Source organism: Cyprinodon tularosa, unplaced genomic scaffold, assembly GCF_016077235.1.
Source record: "Cyprinodon tularosa strain WSP-4 unplaced genomic scaffold, ASM1607723v1 ctg225, whole genome shotgun sequence".
Classification (NCBI taxonomy): Eukaryota; Metazoa; Chordata; class Actinopteri; order Cyprinodontiformes; family Cyprinodontidae; genus Cyprinodon; species Cyprinodon tularosa.
The window spans coordinates 447,814-467,805 of NW_024038839.1; the positions used below are offsets into that span (position 1 = coordinate 447,814).

General features: G+C 38.2%; 1 protein-coding gene across 1 annotated transcript in view; it reads right to left on the reverse strand.

Annotated features, from left to right (window-relative positions):
* Window positions 1–18,328, reverse strand: part of LOC119784401 (cytochrome P450 26B1) — a 39,761-nt gene extending 21,433 nt beyond the window's left edge. The window contains exon 1 of the mRNA XM_038286434.1: window positions 17,226–18,328. Within this exon, the coding sequence (XP_038142362.1) occupies window positions 17,226–17,429 (204 nt within the window). The 5' untranslated portion in view covers window positions 17,430–18,328. The remainder of the gene's footprint in view (window positions 1–17,225) is intronic.
* Between the last annotated feature and the right edge of the window lie 1,664 nt (window positions 18,329–19,992).

Below are 19,992 nucleotides of genomic sequence, written 5' to 3' on the forward strand. Positions count from 1 at the left end.
TCAGTGTTTATGCTTTTAAAAGCCAAGGGGCTAAACAATCCCAAAAGGTCTTTATCGTATATTGATTTGATTTTTTAAGTCTGTAAAAGTAAGGAAAAATTTAAATATGGCAGCAAATGTTTGGTAGTAAAATGCTAATTTCTCACATTGTTAGAATTGTTACTGCCTTACTCCAAATGATGTTTCATTAAGCTCTTTCCTCAAAATATTACATCAATAATCCTTTTATATAAATATGGAAAACATTTTTTTTTTCAGAATGTTGAAAATCTTTTAAAAATATAAAACGAAGGAATCTTATTTATGTTCGTATTCACATCCTGTGCTTAAAACTTTGTCTATACGTCTTTAACTACAGCCTGATGCCTCGAACTTAGCACAACTTTAGGCAGTTTTACACATTCTTATTAGAGATATATCTGAGGCTCCATCAGGTTGGATGTTTACAGCCATGGTCACATATCTGTGTAATCAGATTCAGTTCTGGACTCTGGTCCGACCACTACAGGACATTCTTGGAGATCGTGGCCGTGCGCTTTGGGTCACTGCCTCCATCTGAGATCAAGAGTGTAATGAGAGCAGGTTTTTATTTGCTACATTAATATTTCCTTCTATCCTGACTAACAAGTTCCTGCTGCTGAAAACTTCTCAACTGCATGATGCTGCCACCACTATGCTTCCCTGTAGGGAAGGTATTGTCGTGGTGCTTGGTTTCTTTCATACATGACATCTGACATTCACGGAAAAAGTTTAATCGATGTCGCATCAGAGCAGACAATTATTATTTGCTGTGGTATAATGTTCTTCAGGTGCCTTTTGGATTCAGACCGGTTGCTATACGTCCTTCATTGAGTAGTGGCCTTCATCTGGCCACCCTATCATTCAAGCCAGACTAGTGAATGCTAGAAACATTTATTGCTTTTAACTTGGTTAGTTTAGTCCATCCTTTGCTTTATGCATCCTGCTGAATTTCATCAGGTGTTACCTTTCTTACAGTTAAACATCTTGCGACTCGGTTTTTGCATCACATTTTCGGTGCAAACACAAAAGAAGTTTGGACCAGAGATACCAGATTAGCTTTCAATCCAACTTCTTCACGTCCTCTGGCTCTTTCTCACCTTCCTGCGACACATCTCACATCTTTCTCCATGTAGGCCAAATTGAGCACAGATGCCCCAGCCTCCCTGCTGAGTCATTTAACCGTTTCATCTTGCTTTAAGGAAGAAAAAAAAACTATGAACACCAGACCTGCTTTTATAGAAGCAAAATGCAGCTAATCAGCCACTGCCAACCCAGTCTGAGGGTGCATGTGTTGTAATTGCACTTAAGCTTGTTCAGATGTTAAAACTCTATTGTAGGGTCTATAAAAATTTTATTCACACTGCCTGTTTACACCAGGGTTTTCCTATAGAACTGCCTTGGAGCTTATGTTTATCTTGAACGGCAAATTTTACGGTTCTTAGTTTTTAGTGTATTTATGTTTTGCGTTTGATTTCCATCCATCTTTCAGGGTACAAACTGTTGACCTGAGCTGTTTTCCCAGCTCCTGTACACTTCCTCCTTCTCCAGTGGCATGCAGACCCTCTCTCTCTCCCTCTCTCTCTCACACACACACACTCACACAATAAAACCAACACACACCGGGTTACCGGCTGGCCTCTGGAGCCCTGGGGGTGTGTGTGTGTTTTGGAGTAGGGTTGTTTTCCAAGCTACATTTTGCTGCCACATGGATGTAGAGTGGTTTAGTATGTCTGCCTGGCAGACCTGTCGACACACGCACATACACACACACACTGAGTTTAATTCAAAGGGAGTTCCTCAGGCAGCCAGACAAGGCTCCCTTTCACACTCTCAGATACAGCATTAGATTGGAGTGATTGTGGGTGTGCATATGTTTGCATTATGTGAGTTTCTCTGCAATCTGTCTTTCCACTGGCCTTTTCTTTTCATATGCATATTTCGAAACTGAAGGCTTTATTCTGTCATATTCTGTTCAGGAAAGTGGAAAGAAAAGCTGCAACAACACCAATAAGCTGCTGTACTGAAATAATCTGAGTCTTTCTGCCAGGGGTGTGGTTTGGATGACATTTAACTCAAAGGTGAGACGAGTACACCCCCACTTCTTCCTCTTCCTCCAAGTTTTGGCCAAAAAGAAAAACCCTACATGTTCACATAAATAGAGAAAATCATGGAAAGTCATGATGTAATGACGCCACTCTTTCTGTGGCCCACAAACGCACGCGCAGACGTCTGAGCAGCAGACGTAGCCACAGAGACGCAGGCGTCGCAGCTTCGCGCTGATTGAGCAGGCAGCGACACAGTTTCCCTCCAAACGTCAGTGAAGCGAGGGAGCTCTCACTGTAAACACTCGATCAGTTTTCATAAAATAAACCTCCAAGAAACCAAAATTACCACCACAACATTACGGCTGATTTTACCAGAGAGGTCAGAGGCAGAAAACTCTGATGTGAGTTGAAAACCATAAAGAGGTTCCTCCTAATAATGGCAGGCGCAAAGTTTTTAAGGCCCTTTTTTTTTTTGTCGACATGTTACTAAGCAACTGAAGGAAGTACATGTGAACTGTGGAGACAGAAAACAGGACTTGTGCAACCTTTAGGTTTCTCCAGCTTCTTGTCATCTTAGAAAAATATAAAACGGCTTTATGGTGCCATGGAGTTTTGTAGGTTACTTCAAGTATGACCACGTTAATAAGACAATTAGCTCTCAATTTAACCATTTAACCAACTTTAGAAGAAAAAATTATCAGTATATATCGATCAAATTGTTTCTTTATTCTTTCTTAGAAAAAATAACTTTCGTTTCGAAGGAGTTTAAAGTATTTTTTTGACACACAAACGTAACTAAATATGGAGATTTTAGAATTTGAGGTTGCTTTCTAATAACAGACTACATCTAAGCAAACCAATCAACTACATGTTTAAAATGCAACTTTCTACCCTATTCATTATTTAAATAGGTCCATATATTATTTATACATATGGTAAAATTATCTCTATAACAATTGCTTCAAATGCTAACATTTTCCCATATTTCCATCTTCAGGAGTTAGGGAGCTTGGCACATTATGCTGCATTTAAGACTCATTATTTGATTAACTTTGTAGTTTAAAAAACATCTGATTAACCAATCTAAAATTGAAATATTTAGCTATTCTAATTTCTAGCTATTTCAGATAATTATTTACATTAAACGTTTTGGCATATCTTTATTATTCTACGTTGTGACACCAATCTTATATACAACTCTATAATTTACATCTTTTTAAATAAAAAAGGGTCCTGCTAGCGTAAACTAAGGATTAAAACCAACATTTTGAGTGTTGCTTTTTTGTAAAACAGTATATTTACTTATTACTGTGTATTAGTAAAAGCCCAAATTATTCTATATGATGAAATTGACAATACCAACATTTTTCCTCTCCTTTTTTAAAATTAAAGTTAACTAGGAAAAAATACAATGAGAAAAACATCTTTAAATCATTAATACTATATTTTTACCTATTTATATTTACACCCTTTGTCCTTTTTTAACAGATACTGTTCTCATTTTTATAATATTCAAACAACTTAAGCTACCATAAGTAAACTAAATATAAAAATCGATAAAACATTACTGACCTCAGCAGAGTAAACGGTGGCAATAAAATGCTCAGTATCGCACTTCTGTGGCAAAAGAAATCTAACATATACCATCATTACTTTGTGTTTAACAATGCTTAATGCATGTCGTCCCTTTAAATATTTCCCACATAGCAGTGTCTATAAAAATAAAAAATAAAAATTTAAATCCAGTGTTCTGTAGCTTTGTAAAATGAAACACTTCCCTCTGTTTCCCATGAGTTCCCAGCTAACTTTAATGCGAGAATAAGTCCGGCGCCGGTGAAACGAAAGCTCCTAGCTTCAAACTGCACCCCAAGGCGTGGTTAAAGCGAGGTCAAAACACGTTTCTGTTCGTGTTAAAGGTTTCATACTCGCAGTAACACTAAATGAACGGCTGCAACAGTGTGAGGAGATGTCACCAAAGGAAAGCCATTTAAAATCGGCCTGCTTTTTGCAGCCTTGGTAGAGCAGGTCTGGTAACCTAGAATATCCACTTTCACAGAATTTCTTTATCTTTCAGAGATTTGTCAGATATTTTACTAAACATCCAGTAAAACTGAGATAAACGGAGGTCTCTCTGAAATCCCACACCCATGAAATCTAAAGAAATTTCCTGATAAACGCAATCCTAGATATTCCCACCGAATATCCCTTTTACTCTTGTTCTCTATGTGCAAACCAACAGACTCACTTACACTGTCCCAACACAGCTCTCTAACCCGCCGGCCGGGCTAAAAATACCCCCGTCTGTACTGTTGGGGTTGGCTTGGGGGCAAACCTGGGCCAGGGCTTATAAATGTGTTCTTTGTAACGCAGTGGAAATGTCCAACAAATGACTCTTTTATTAGGGCAAGACAAAAAAACACAGCTAATTATGTTTACTTAGAGCAGACACACATTTGTGCGTGTGAGGAGAGAGAGAGAAAAAATTCAAAAATAAGGGTATTAGCTTTAAGGTATTAGAGACGGACAGAGATTCCTGGAAAAGAAACTCTGATAAATACATTTAAAAATTACCCATTTCTTGGTAAAGCTTACAGTTTGATGCTTAAACCTCAAAGCCTAAAAATGGCAACAACAAAAAAGCGTAAGTTTTCGATTAAGCTTCCAAATATGGTTCTGATTTCCTGTTATTATCATAAATTTTCATGAATTTTTCGGCAATGTAAATTTGTTGAGATTGTGGAACGATTGCAGGATATTTAACAGATTATTGTTCTTTTTTTTTGTTTTTGTCTTTTTGAAATTTAAATAAATCTTTATGATATAATTTGGAATTAAAAAACAACATTTTATTTTCGGTAAACTTACATTGAGATTTATAATTTATCGTATTCTTGAAACTCTTCCTAAAGCACATTTGGCCAGGGTTCCTGCTCTGCTGCTGATTGGTTGTTGGTTATGGCCTGTTGGGGCCAAAGTTAGCTGGTGGATGCAGTATAAATATAACCAAGTCTAAAGCAATCAATGGTGGAAAAGGGCCGAGTGTCAGTAAGGTACAGTCTGTTCTCAAACTAATCAACCAGCAGGGTTATTTCGCCCTCTTGGATAAAAAATAATAATGTTGATTATAAAAGAGACAAAAATTTCTGGCATGATTTAATGGTTTAAACTCTCAGTCTCCTTCAGGGAAATCAGGGCTCACCAGGAAGATGTTCTTAAAGGTAGAATTTTTGGAAACCCCAGTGTGCGATTATGCATAATTCTTTTTGACAGTGTTCTAGTAATCTATTTAATTAATGGCCGCTATACTATTAAAATCAGACATAATTCGTTTCAAGCTGTACACGGAAAAATAAAGCTGAAAGGCAAGAAAATTCTTGGTTGGAGAAAGCTGATGATGAGTCAGGTGAGTCACACATCTTTCCCACAAGTATTGCAATGAGTACATGTAAGTATGCACAAGAATCATAGAAACTGAACTTAAATAAAAAATCCGCTCACAGGGCTTGACTGGCAGGTAGATCCAGACATACAAAGCCAGCAATCTCCACGGTTACTTCTAAAATAAAGGTTAAAAATGAAAAAGTAAAACAGCAAAGAGAGCAGCAGAGAACAAGAGAGAGGAAACGAGGTCAAAGGCACCGAGGGAATTCCTCCTCTCTTTTCAGCCGTCAATCATTCAGCTGGTGCCAGAGATACCGCGGATCCAGTGTAAGGGCTTTTATGTGTGAGTGATTGTGCATTTGAATGGTGTGATAGGTCCTCGACTTGACAATGAACCCCGTCCCTTTGCGGTCACGCCACCGCATCAAGGAGACCTGGAGGGAGGAGGAGAAATGAGATGAGAGAAAGCAGAGAGGGAAGGAAACCAAGAAGAGTGTAAGGGGGGATGCAGGGAAGGGAGACACAGCAAAGAGCCAAAAACGGAGGCAGAGAAAGCGAGCGCAGAGCGTGGCAGTGGAGGCGGAGAGATGGGATGGGTGCTCATTTGATACAGGACGGATTAAGGGGGAAAAAAGTTTTGGATGGTTCAGCCAGAAAACACTAAGAATAGAGAGGGAGCGGGAGAGATACAGAGGGGGAGGTAGGGCTGGCCCCTGACCCGGGGACATTATAGAAAGGGAGATTATGGTTGTTCAAAACTCTCTAAACACTAACCCCAGGACCCCAGCTAATGCTCTGACACACACACACACATACACACACACACCAGCACACTGACGTATCCCTGCTCCAATAAAAACAAAGTAAAATCTCAAATATATGCAGTGGCTCATCAAATATACCAATAAAACCAGCCATTTATGTTGCTTTATTCCTCTATATGCAGATGATACAAAGCAATTTCAGCAAAACCTTAATTTATTGCTTTTCTGTCAACATATAATACACCTTAAACGGAATGCAATGTTGACTTTATTTAGCAGCAAATTCTTTGTAGATAAACCTCAGAACCATTCATCTAAGTTGCAACTTTAGGTTTATGTAGGTATTTTTATCTTGACTCCATCGTCTCACATTTTAATGTCATCATAACATAATTTCTCACCAATTTCTGATTAATTAATTTCTGTTTATTGCAGTTGAAATAAGGTGCCTGTTTAAACAAACATCATTATTAGCTTCGGTGTGGTAACACTATGCTTCCTTGCCGAAGACTACGAGGAGATATTATAGGATGTACGTTGGTATAGAAAGTGGAGTAAAAAATGTCCTAAGACAAATGGCTTCTTTCTGAACCAAAAGAATTGGGGTTAAACTTTTAAAACTACTAAAGACAAAAGTGATGAATGGACAAAACACAAAGATTTAAAAGACTACAAATACAAGCAGAAGACCAAAAAGTGCAATGTTCAGTCTTTGTTTTTAATCTCCATGTGTGCATTCTCCAAGAATACAACATTATCCAATATGTGATAACAAAACAATCCAAAGTCCTTCTCAGGCAAGTGACAACCCAGCATATTTTACCCACCTCTGGGACTGTGGACTAAATCAAATACCAAGGCAGTTAATCCAAAAAAACAACAATTTGATAAAGGGATTGAGAAAATAACATTGACAGCCTAGTTGTGAAGATTGGACTATTTTCTAAGAGCTTTCAAGTCTGGTCTTAGAAGGCTTTTTGGTGTCACAAGAAATCAAAAAGTCTCTTGACCAGTTAGAGAGGTATGACTTTAAGGATGGTGCAAGTCTATAACCAATTCTACTGTTTTTGGTTTGAATTGCTCTTCTGGCTCTGTTGCATCTATTTTTCTATTTACCAATAAATCTTCCTTCATTATGGCTATGTCTGTCTACCCATCTGTCCATCTAGTGATGCGCCCACCATGCATCCATGCATCTATCCATCTGCATTCTACCTGAATTGTAAATCTTCAGCTGATAGAGGTGGAAATCCTGTTAGAGCCGCTGGTTTGCTGGGTCGGTTAACATGAAAAACCGCCTGCCCTTTGACCTGATTATAACCACTGACACAATCTGGACAATTCAGATTTTTTTTTCTCTATGGATCTCTACATGTGGAATAACCCTCTGCTTGAATACCTTTTAGAAACAGTTCTACCGACAATTAATGAAAACAAACTACATGGAGGTAAAGTCAAATTGGTGGGAAAACTCTACCATGAGTCTTCTTCCGCTCGTTTGTGGTAGTTTTGTTGACCAAAGAACATAAAGACACCCACTTTATCCTTTAAGCTTTTCACACACCTACACACTCACTGGATGAGGAGAGGGGGGATTATCAGTGGCCTCTATAGTCGGCCCAGGACAAGAGTGTTGAAGGAGGGAGCAGTGTGTTCTCGGGGTGAAAGAAGGGGCAGAGGGGGCTGCTGCCAGAACCTCCCGCTAATCTACAAGAGGAGGAGGAGGACAGCGAGGTCGCTTGGACCAGGAGAGGGAGAGAGGTGTTTTAAATTTTAAGAAAAGTTTAAGTTTTTGACATGAATCAACCTTCCATTGGATACATTTAGATTAAGATATCTGATAAGTTGAAGAAAATTGGAATGAAAATATAGATGAGCGGAGTAGAAAGTCGTCAGCGAAGAAGAGATAGACGGAGAAACTGAATCTGATTGAGTAAGCGAAAGGAAATATACCAAAAAACCTGAAACCTTCTCATGTTGGAGAAACCGCTGAATTCATAAGGAAAGTTCGAAGGAACGTAAAAACAAGGGCAGCGGAAATAACGGTAAAGCGATAAAACTGAATTTCAACAAAACTTTTTCTACTCTTAAAGATGTTGTTTTTTATATATATATATATATATATATTATATTATCTTTAAACACTATTTAAGGAAAACTGAAAGAAAAGAAAGATGGATATCTTAAAAGTTCATGTAACGGGCGAAGAAGAGCCCTAGGAGGTTCAGGATTCCTGCCTTGAATGTTAACACTCCAAGGGCCGCCCCTTCATGCCCGCTTAATGAACTATGTATCTTAAACTTAGAAACTTAGAGTTCTCTTCCAGGAGGACATCAGTACAGGATTCCTGCACTTATTTCAAAATTGCACGCTTTACCAGATTCAAAATTTGTCAGTAATTTCTGGACATAACTCTAAACATTAACTGTTTATGTTCCTTCTAAGTATTTAGAGCGTGATCAGGCTTTAAACTCAAGCAGAAAACACCTGAAAAAGAGTAAAACGTATCAACAGAGAAACATCAACTCTCCAAACCCTAAGAATTTTGAGGGCAGTGATCAGTCTTTGCTTTTTAAGGTCAGTTATTCTGGATATACACAAGAAAGATAGGATTAAAATTATAGAACCAAGACGATGAAGAAAAGAGGCCTTTGTGGTGACTATTACCATCATTTTTGTGAATATAATACCATGTATGTTCTAGACTTTATTCACTGTCCTGTTTTTCTGAATAAAATTATTTAAATTAGCTCTAAAGATTGTATTATTATTATTACCATCCTTATAAAAGGAACAGTTAATAAAAAAAAACTGTTTTTACCTTTCCCTAAAATTGAGACATAGATGTTTTTCACTTAAAAGAAAAACGCAAATTTCCACAATTTAATATAATGATGAACATTTGTTAGTTATGATGTTAGATCTATAACCCCTATAATATTCATACTTTGTAAGGCTATCTGACTTGAAATCCGCTGATAATCAACAGGATGTTTTCAAATTTAATTTGTAACCAAAGTGTAGTAGAGTTGCTTTATGTTTTTCTTAGGTTTTCTGCTACAAATATTCTCAGACGGCCAAATTTCTTTTTCGCTAGCACGGATTGAAGTGGACCACTCTTTTTAGCGAGTTAACTAGTCTGCTACAACAAGTGAGATAGGGGAATCCTACGTTACCATTTGCTTCCTAAAGCTGTAGAAAAATCTCTTTCCACCAATGAAAAAGATATTAAGGCATGGAGAAAGTAGGAAGTCCAGATTGTTTTGTTTTCTAACTTTATTAAACCTTAGTGCACCTCATTACCAATATGTGATCCGGGCCTCATCTGGAAATACTGACATGTTTGCAAAAGTTTTCTTTGTAAATATTGTTCTAGACCTGAAAGATAAATCTAATTCCACATTTTCTTGACTATAAGAGAAAATGCGTTTTCTGCAACATCATGCATTATTCTATGGGATATTTCATGACTTCATGTGATTCCTGCCTTGGGTATTAGTGTGTATAACCGCAGTCATGCAGCACACAGTGAGCTGCACCACAGTAATGGAAAATACTATAGATGAAGCCACTGGGCCTCACAATGCTCGCTCTGTCTGAGACGCTTAAAGGCACAAGCCTCTAAAATAAAAAAAAAACGCAGAACAGGGAGTGATCATAAGAAGTCAGCTTTGAAAGGATTTTTTTGGTTTTAATAGTTTCTGTCAATATTGTAGTTACTCTGTGGCTTTCTAAAGAATGGGAGAGGATGTTCTAATGGTTGGGTATTTCATGCATTCACTGTTGAATCAAGGGAATTTGATCCCGTACTTGTTCTGGCTGATTCAAGCAAACCCTGCTCATTTCCACTGTATTTATTTTACCAATTAGGTTAAAATGTGTTCAAATCCTTCAGCGTTGCATGCTTTCGATTTCTATATACAATGATAATACAGTAAGCATCCAAATTATTTAAAAGCATTTCAAAAGCATTTATTTTTTACCCATTTTGAGAATGATCCAAAGGCATTTACTGTTCACACAATCTATGTCTTAACTGAAGTTTTAATTACTTGTTGAACTAATAAAACTATTAATATTTTTCCTTAAATACATGTATGTTACGGTAACTCTTAGGGTTTGGCATCTCTTCGTTCATCACAGGTGTAGATCTACGTCCATTTTAACGCTTCTCAGCCAGAAAATAACCAATACAATCACTAATAAGTTAAGTATAAAGATTTAGTAACTGCAGTTTTGTTGTTGTTGCTGTTTTTTAAGCTTAGATTTTTAAAACATACATTTGCTATAAGTTTGTTGTGCTTTAAAAAAAACTTTAAAATGCGCCTTAAGTTTAGTCATTATTTCTTCATCCGCTGTTGTTTAAACTCCTTTTAGCCAATATGCTAAGAAAGGGAAATTAAAAATTGAGTCTGCGGCTATAAAACACCCACGGAAGTGATCCACATCTGACACCACACCATATAATAACATACATTTGATTTTTCAAAATATTTGTGCTTTTACTTTGAAGATATTTAGTTCATGTAAATATCTAAATAATATAGTTCTTTAATTTTTTATTTTTTTTTAACCATTTGAAGACTAGTTAAAAAATATAAATTTTTCGCTCATTATGCATTAAATTAATTCAAAATTCTAAATATAAATAACTTTACATTGGACTGTTTTGCACTATATTTTGGACTCATTTTTAAGAAGCTTCATGATTTTAAATAGTGATAAATACAATTATCAGGGCATTGAGAGTATCTAAACAAAAAAAAACAAAATGTGTGATTTTTTGAGAAATTATTCCCTGATGTTTAATTTACAGCTGATGAAGCAGGAGACAGGATAGGGCAGGTGCTTTAGGAAAGAGAACTAAGTGAGAGGAGCCTCTGTCATCGCTTTGTGTGATGAGGGTGTTTGGTCTGCAGGGCGGTTATTAACCTGACCACCATAATTTACACTTCATCACTGTAAATCAGACAGACAGGAAGCCAGGCTGGCAGACAGACAGACGGATGATACACTGTGGAAGCCACATCCAAAGAAACATTTGCCATGTCTGATTACTTCCAAAGGTCTATGACGAAGTATTATAAACAGAGTGATTGTTCGCCAATATAAATCAGGTAACATTTAGCACATTCATATTATCAACAGCTGAGTGACTGGGATGTTGCTGACTCTTCAAAAAAAAAAAAGTCTTGCACTGGTTTTGATAAAAACTTTTTTTTTATTTTATAATTAAAAATTTTAATGAAATTTTTACCTTCATAAAACATTTCAAGAATTGTGCACTTTAGTGACACCGTGTGGAAGCAGGAGATAACTATTTAAAAGATAATTTGCATTTATTAATTAGGGACTGTTTTAGGTATGTTCCAAGTGATTTTTTTTATTCTAAATCTTTTTATAAGTAGTGGTAGAGAAAATGCTTTTAATTTTTTTTTCATTACTGATTAAAAAAGAAAATGTTGTGCTTTCATCAACAAAACCAAAATACCAAACTTTAGGAATTATGTTTTGAGCAAAGTTTGAGCTTTTTTTTATTTTCATGCATCTTGAAATACTATTGCAAGGGAAAAATCAACGAGGACACTTGAGGCACTTTAGAAAATGTTTACCTAAACAACTAATATTCAAATGCTTTTGTCTGCCATGCTTGATATCTATCAAGCATCTATCTAGCTGTTTAAAAGAATGTTGATCAGACACCCTTACTTTTTTCTGGACTAAATAAATGACAACTTATGTTCTTGTTTTAACGCTTATCCTAGCACAAACAAATATGGAGTCCAGGACATTTCTAAACTTAAGACTTAAATCGTTTTTTTGTTGTTGTTTTTTTAATCAAAAGTGAAGTTGAATTTGTGCCAACTACGTTTTATATTTTGTTTCCAAAAGGCCTCTAGTTGACATCTGCTGTAATTTGCAGCAACATAAATAAATCTGATTTGCATAAAAAGAAATAGGTATTGGGTTTTATTTGAAGCCATCACATCTGGATTGGTCCAAATTGTAGTTATTTCTGCATGCTGTTTTCTATGCATAAATCTACCCAGTGTAGGTAAGTGATTCTCTGCACTGTGTGTGTCCTCCCTCAATAGCTCTCCTTGCTTGGCACCGTCCATTCAGAAAGCTCCGGCTCCTAATGAGAGCAGACAGATCCTTGGCAAAATGGCCACATCACTATTTCTAACTGTAGATTGCTTTAAAATGGATCGGCCACAGAAATATGTTGCTGTGTGTGTGTTGAGGTAAAAATATACGAAGTGTATACACTTTGCACACACATTTAGACACTAAGTGTTTATGTTGGAGTTCTGAATGAGGTGCCAGGGGACGTCAGCTGAGAGAGCAGAAGAACAAAGTGAGGATAGGAATCGAGAAAAGAAAATAATCTCAAACGAGTCGATTTGTATTGAAAAAAGAAGAAATAAAAGCTTTACTGTTGCCTCACGACGTGCTTCTACAGAGATGCCTCTTGTTCACTTATGTAAACAAACACCCTGCTGTAATTCTTCATAGTGAGTTTTACCTCAATGTTTTGCTCCCTATTGCCCAAATGAAGTATTTTTGTTCTCTGTTAACTCACCCACAGTGCTGTTTTTGGCAGACAAGAGCAACAAAAACCAAGCAGTTACAGCTAGTAAATACCTCTTGGAACACTCAGTATGTGTGGTGTACTAGCCAGGTCTTGCTTAAGACCAACCTGAACCGAAAAAAAAAAAACGGTTTAGGGCAAATAAAATGTTGCTTGATAACATATAAGCGAAAATATTCGAGAGTTATTTGAAAAATCCTGTCTGCTGCCACCATGTGGCCAAACTTAGCAATTGCAACCGCATATAGCAACTCAAGCATAGCCAAACTATATCTAAATAAGATACTTAACATTCATTTGTAAATTTTAACATTCGCATATTTATGGTTATAAGGAAAACATCTAATGTGAGGCAATAGGGTCTGTTGTGCCAGTAGTGAAACAATGATGTAAAAGCTTAGCCTCTACAATTGTAGAAAAGAGTACACAGTCAAAACACGGGGGGTGAAGTTATTAAAAAAAAAACACATTTGGATAACTGCAATTCCTCTTAAAAACAGTAGGGGTCAGTAGATGAAACTTCTAGAAAGCTCCTTTTATTTTTTATTTTTTTAAGTTTTTAAGTACTTAAAAGTCAAGTTCTGCAAACGAAACCAAGGATCCATATTTCAAAGGTTACCAAGGCTGGGTTCAATTTCGGTCGATGCGGCTGAACCTGGCCTACCTGGACAGGGTCCATCAAAGTCCATGAAAATAAGAGCTCAGCTATGGATTCAAAAAGATCCACTCTTCTCCGACTGTCACTCAGCGTACGTTCTGTTGCCAAGCAACTGTTACAGTTGACTCACAAAGAAGGCAAAGAATGGATGCCGAACTTCTTACTGCTGTTCTGTATACTACAAACTACAAACATTACCAATTATTGTATTTGACTCAATAACCATCTAAATTAACTATTTTCCTTAATTCAAACTGAGATTATTCACATACTTGTATTATAATAAACTGCACTTACAATATTCACCACTGTTGGCCGCTATTTGCCTTTTTCCTCTGAAAACGGAGCAACCAGCTTGCTTGGACTCGCAATGAACGATACAGGGGATCTTTCCTACCAACCCAGAAAAACGAAGGCTTCGTCTGTTGGCCGCATACAAAGGAGTCTTCGAATCCGAAGAAGCCACAGCACCAAGTAATGACGTAATAAGCCAAAAAAGCTGGCCTTTGAAGGACGCAGCTGTCGGATTTGTAAAAAGCCATTAATGCATGTACTTGCCTGACTTATCAGGCCTGGCTAGTTTGCTCCATAGCAAAACCTGTTGTGTCCAAGAAGGGAACAGCAATTGAAAATAATCTGGAACTAGTTAGATTCTAGAAGCTAGTTCTAGAGTTTAGTAAGTTCTAGAATCTAGAATTTACAATGTGCAAAAAGCTGCAAATGTGCTCTAAATCTTAAGAACTCAAAAAATTATAATCTACCAGGTAGTTCCTTACTTCATGAACATGGTAACAGGCTTTAATGAGTCAGACATTTTGACTTGTATGTAAAACTCCTCCCTAAATCTGTCTGACAATTCATCACCACAAACAATCAATCAGTAACATTCTTGACCAATCGTAATCTTTCTTCGTCTAATGCAAGTAATATGATAAAACTCACCTGTCTTTCACATGGATTTAGGTATACATACCCACCAAGCAAAAATTGGTTTAAGAGACATTGTGATTGAAAAGTGAAAGGTGAAAGGCTTTAATTTTCAGATCGTCGAAAAGATGTTGAAAACTGGGTTTGCAACATCTTTTCCACATCTATTACTGGACCAAAGTGGGACAAATTCAGACCGACCAAACACAGCCCAATTTTCAACAAGGATTTTTGGACTAAATCAAGACTATAACAGACCGACCAGATTTAGCCTAAAAAAAAACTATGTCTAAATGGTGTCTGAGAGGAAAAAATTTTGAATCGTGAGATGCCTGTACAAAATCTCAATTGTCTGAGTTATGACAACCACAAAACAGCCTTAAATTCAGGTTAAATTGCAGATAATTGGACTTTCACTCAGTTTTTCCAAGAGCATTTTGAAGCCTAGGAGTGTTTGTCAGTTCTGTCAGTTCGCGCTATAGCTACCAGTAATCGCAGCACTGATGCTCTTTACCATCCGGGGACCCATCCTCCTAAAGACAGTTCAAGATTCAAATAAATGACCCACTAATTTCCCAAGGGTCATTGGTTAGTTAATGGTTGGTTGGGTTGTGTTGTATGAGTTTTGTATTTGGCCATTTGGATCATGGTAAAACAAAACTGTGCCAAACTCGAGTTTTCTCCTATTTAGGTCTGTTTTTTGGTTTAATTGTGAGGTTTTGCTTAAAGGCTATTAGCCCACAGTAGTTAATTCTTGAGGAAACTTCACTTAGCACAACTCCAGGTTAGTTGTTACAACAGGTTTAAGTTAAAGGCTAGCCAAAGTTGTCATCTACCCTTTTTAAATAACTCCAATTTCAGAAGGGTTTACTCAGAAAGTAATGATTATTCTACAGAAAATGGGGGTTGGAGGCAGCTATTGTGCTCCTGTGTTAAAACAACAAGTAGAGAACTGAACTAAGGTGTCTTCAATCTGAAAAGCATATTAATAAGCAGGCTAAAAATCTGTAGCGTTAACTTAACACATCTGTATTTTCATTTCTTTGACCTAACTGCTCTACGTGATCTGTTCCCCAAATCGGAATAAGGTAGGAAGATCATCGATGTCCCATCACCTCCAACATCTATCAGTCAGTTTTTGTGTAAATTGCTTAGTGGAAAGGGTTAGACGATGGTAAAGTAAGATCCAGACCTACTACAATGAATTGAACATTAGAGTTGTTTCAGGACAGCAGTGTCCTCTTTGGTTTCACATTCTGTCTTGAATCCAACTAAATTGAAATTTCAGCTGAATTAAACTTTATAAGATCCTAAACCATCCTCAGCTTTATATACAGCAATGCAGCAAAGAAATAACAGAGAAGGAACTTAGCAACTTTTTCTTGATCAGGTCTAACCAGTGATGAACAGATCAGATGCAGAAATAAAATCTGACCTTTTTTTTCTAGATGTATGAAACATGTTTTTTTTTTTTTTATCAGTCAGAATTCTAAATTTACAAATTTAATCAAAGAAATCACAATTTTTATATGTCAAAAAAAAAAAAAAAAAAACAGTAGGCAGGTTACACCACATAGAAAAATGGGCAGTGTGCAGGAAAAGGCAGATCGGTACTGATCTCTAATTTCACTCAAGTCTCCTCCAGACCCAGCCTCTTTAGGAGAACCAGCGCCGCCGCCAACAATCTGGACTTTTCCACACTTTTCTGCGCTTTCGGAGACATTTGGAGCTCATAAGTGCAGACAGCCTCAGCCTCCTCCATCAGACTGACAGAGAAGCCCCCTCCGTTCTGCTCCCCTCTTCATAAACTTGGCCGTGGTCCTCGACTGCATTCCGGGAACGCGTCTCTCTCTCTCTCTCTCTCTCTCCCCCTCTCTATGTCAGATGTTTCACCGACAGGAGCACTGCGAGTTCAACCTCCGCGCGCTGCCGACGTGCCTCCGCGCGTCCTGATGAACTTCGCTCATCATGTTCCTCCCCTCCAACACCATTATCTGTGATTTTTATTAATGCAATTCTTCTACTCAAACTTGTTTATCTCTTTTATCCATATTTCTCCTTCTGGTTTACTCTGAGCGGTGCGGAGGTGAATTTGAGTGGGTTTTAAGTTGGGGTGGGGAGATGCTGCAGGCTGTTTAAAGGTCCCGGAGCATCAGATGTCTCATTTGGGATTTTTTTGGAGCATGCAACAAGCTGTGAACACGAAGCATGGAAATCACTTTTCCATCCAATTTAAACCTCTTCTCTGCTCCCCATCTCCATATAAACAATCACATTCCTGCCATTGCAGCCGATTCCCTTCATATCTGATGTGATCGATGCGTTTATCAGGCTGACTGCAGCTCGACCCCCTGACGCGCGCCGCTCTGAGATAAGGGACTAAAGAAAGTGACCTGATTCCTCCACCAGCGGAGCAATAAATATATAAACCCATCAAGTTTGTGAGACAAAAAGTCTGGGGAAACTCTGCGCAGGATGGGGATAGACTCCAACTCAGATCACATCAGATATGCTTGCTTTTAACTTCTCTGGTGCTGATCAGAGCAAATTTACATTTTATCACAGAGACAGATCTTTGATTTGCAAGAGTGAAAAGTTGAAAAGGGGAAGAAATATTTGCAAATAAATCAATACTGAGATATTGTGATTGTCCTGCGGGAGACTAACTCATCAGTGACTTGATAACTTCCCAACATGTGGCCAAATGGAAAGTGTAGGAACAACAATTAAATGCTTACAAAGTGTATTTGATAATATATAAGGAGCATTTAAACAATTAAATTGGAATTGTCTCCATAGGGACACTAGAACCATCAATAATTTATGATGCCTCTTACCTGTACCAACCAGTGGCAGGTCTCACCGATGAAGGGGAAGCCCATGGAGCCCTTGGGCATTGGCAGCTTGCAGTTCTTGTCCCGGGTGGCCGTCCACCGGAGCTGCCAGAGCTGCTGGGAGACGGCGACCAGCAGCGCCATGGACACCAGGCAGGCGGCCAGTGTGGCCAGAGCCGAGATCAGGTCGAAGCTGTCGAACAGCATGACGAGGATGACGGGCGGGATGATTAAAGAGAGCTTTAAAAAGTCTGGGACACAAATTGTGGATATGGGTGGTGATTTTTTTGTGCGTAAAAACAACGCAGCGCCTTTTTACGCACACCAAACTCTCCTGGAAGTTAAGAGCGGTAGGATTTTGCTCTGAGAATGAATGAACTGTAAAGATATGATATGAATTATGTTCTGAGAATAATCTTTAAGAGGCGTTTTAGCGTCTCCAGAGCGCAATTCGCCTAAAGCTGAGGTGATGAGATGCAACAGGTGACGCTTTTATCTAAAACTTTCAGGAAAATCAAATTAAACCACCAAAAGTTAGTTTGATTTAATGATTTAAACTTCTGAGACTAGAATCACACCTGACTGGGGACGCTCCTGGTGTTTTAAAGTTCATTTTTAGTCTTTTATGGGAGTTATTGAATTCAAAAATAAGAGTTATAAAGAATAAAATGTCTAGAAATCTGAAGGGAAATAATTGCAAAATGGCCAGGACACGTGGGGGCAAAAAAGTAAAGCCGAACCTAGAGTCAATAAAAGTTTCAACTTTTATAAAAACTTCTGGAATGGATGGAAAAAAGTTGCTTTTAAAGGAGAAACTCTTCCAGAAATCGCGTTATTCAGGTCCAAAGCTTAAAAATATGTTTTTTTCAAAAATGTTTACGAGCCTCTGTGAGGAGTTGGAGATGTTTTAAGATCCGTGAAGCTGCAGTGATGCACAAGAGATGCTCCGTCTTGCTGCTGCTGCTGCGCTCTTTCTGCTTCTGCCGTCCACTCTCCTTTCTGTGCACCTTTCTGTCTCTCGGAGCGCTTCTCTCTCTCTCTGTTGGCTGCATATACAAGTCACCCTCAATGCGCGTGTGTGTGTGTGCAAAGAGTGTGTGCGTCCAGCCAGAGGCACCAATGAGTGTTTATATAGTGTGGAGGCAACTGGAAGGCGAATAGGCGGCCAAGGGCTCCCGTCGAACCCCCTCTAGCCCCAGACTTCCCTCCCATCATCCCTCCTCCACCTCTGCTCCACCTCTCTCAGCTCCCGGAGAACCCCCTCCCCTCCCCTCACTGAGAGGGGGTGGGGGGTGCTGTAAAGTGAGCGGCAAGCGGCGTAAGAAGAGAGGAGGCTCGGAGCGTGCTGCAGCTGGAGCAGCGCCAGCGGCTGAGGTGGAAGGAAAGGAAGAGAGCGAGATCCAGTGCTGCAGTGGCAGTCCTGACTCCATGCAGGACGTGCGCTCTCCCCATCCTGCTGGTCCTCTGGAGCTAGTCACCTGCAGGCTAAAACAAGCAGCACAATTGATGGAAAAAAACAGTTTGTTTCGTTTGGTTTCTGCGCAGTGCGCCTTTTACGCACAAATCTGAGCGCGTGCTTTTTCCAGTTTCTCTGTATTTATTACTCACGTTTTCTTTCTGTCTTCGAAAAATAAATTAATAAATAACTTTTTTTTGTTTGTTTGTTTGTTTTTCATCATTTGAATAACATTCAGTAGGCTCAAAATATCATTTAAAATGCAGTTTGACTGAGGTTAGGAGCAGCAAGAACTTGGTCAGAGTGTCTTTCTTGGAGAACCGCCACTGTCTCCCACACAGGTTTCCTTAATATGTTAATTAGGACTAAATGGTCCGGATTAAGTTTAACGTGTTTCTGTCTTGGTCATATTTATTTAGAAATATTGATTTCTTTTTTTACCAAAAACTTATTAAAACTGAACTTTTCATGAATACAATAAAAATGAAAAATGGCCAAAAATCGCACTTTGACCCAAAATGGCCGACTTCCTGTGGGTTTTAGGGCATACCTCCAAGATACTTTTTTTCATGATTTGAGGAGATCTACCTGTGTGCCAAATTTCAAATCTCTGTGACTTACAGTTTCCCCCAACTCACGTTAGGGGGCGCTGTGGGGTAATTTGGGGGCGGCCATTTTGGATTCCATTATAGACCGGCTATTTCACGCGGGGGACAATTTACTGCCACGTTTTCCTGAGTTTTTGAATATGCGAAGTCCCCTTAAAATGCGTTCGAAATGCCAAAAGAACCGTAATAATAATAATAATAAGAAGAAGAAACTTTCGAAATACAATAGGCCTTCGCAGCACTTTGCTGCTCGGGCCTAACTATAAAATACATTGCAGAAGTTATACCAGGCCTAAAACCACCACCAGAAACAATGATGTCATGGAGATGATGCTTAATGAGTGTTCTTATACATAAGGGGGTTAGATTAGATTTTTTTAAGTCATTGCATGTTTGTTATTTACTAGGAAACATATGAAATTAACTCTATAAAGCTTAATGTGCCTTAAATGATAATAAATAAATAAAAAAAATAAAAGATGCACTGAAATGTCCTATATAATACCTGATCCATGTAAGCTTTGTTTCTTAGAAGGTGCATACATGTTTTCTTGTCCTTAGATCCCCCATCAGCAGGTTAATGAAGACAACACCAACTTTGATAAAGACCTAACAGCCTCCATAACACCAGTATATATGTTGATATAATATACTGATGTGTACTTTTTGCGTTCTATGTTATAAATCATTTATTTGGTGAAGCAAT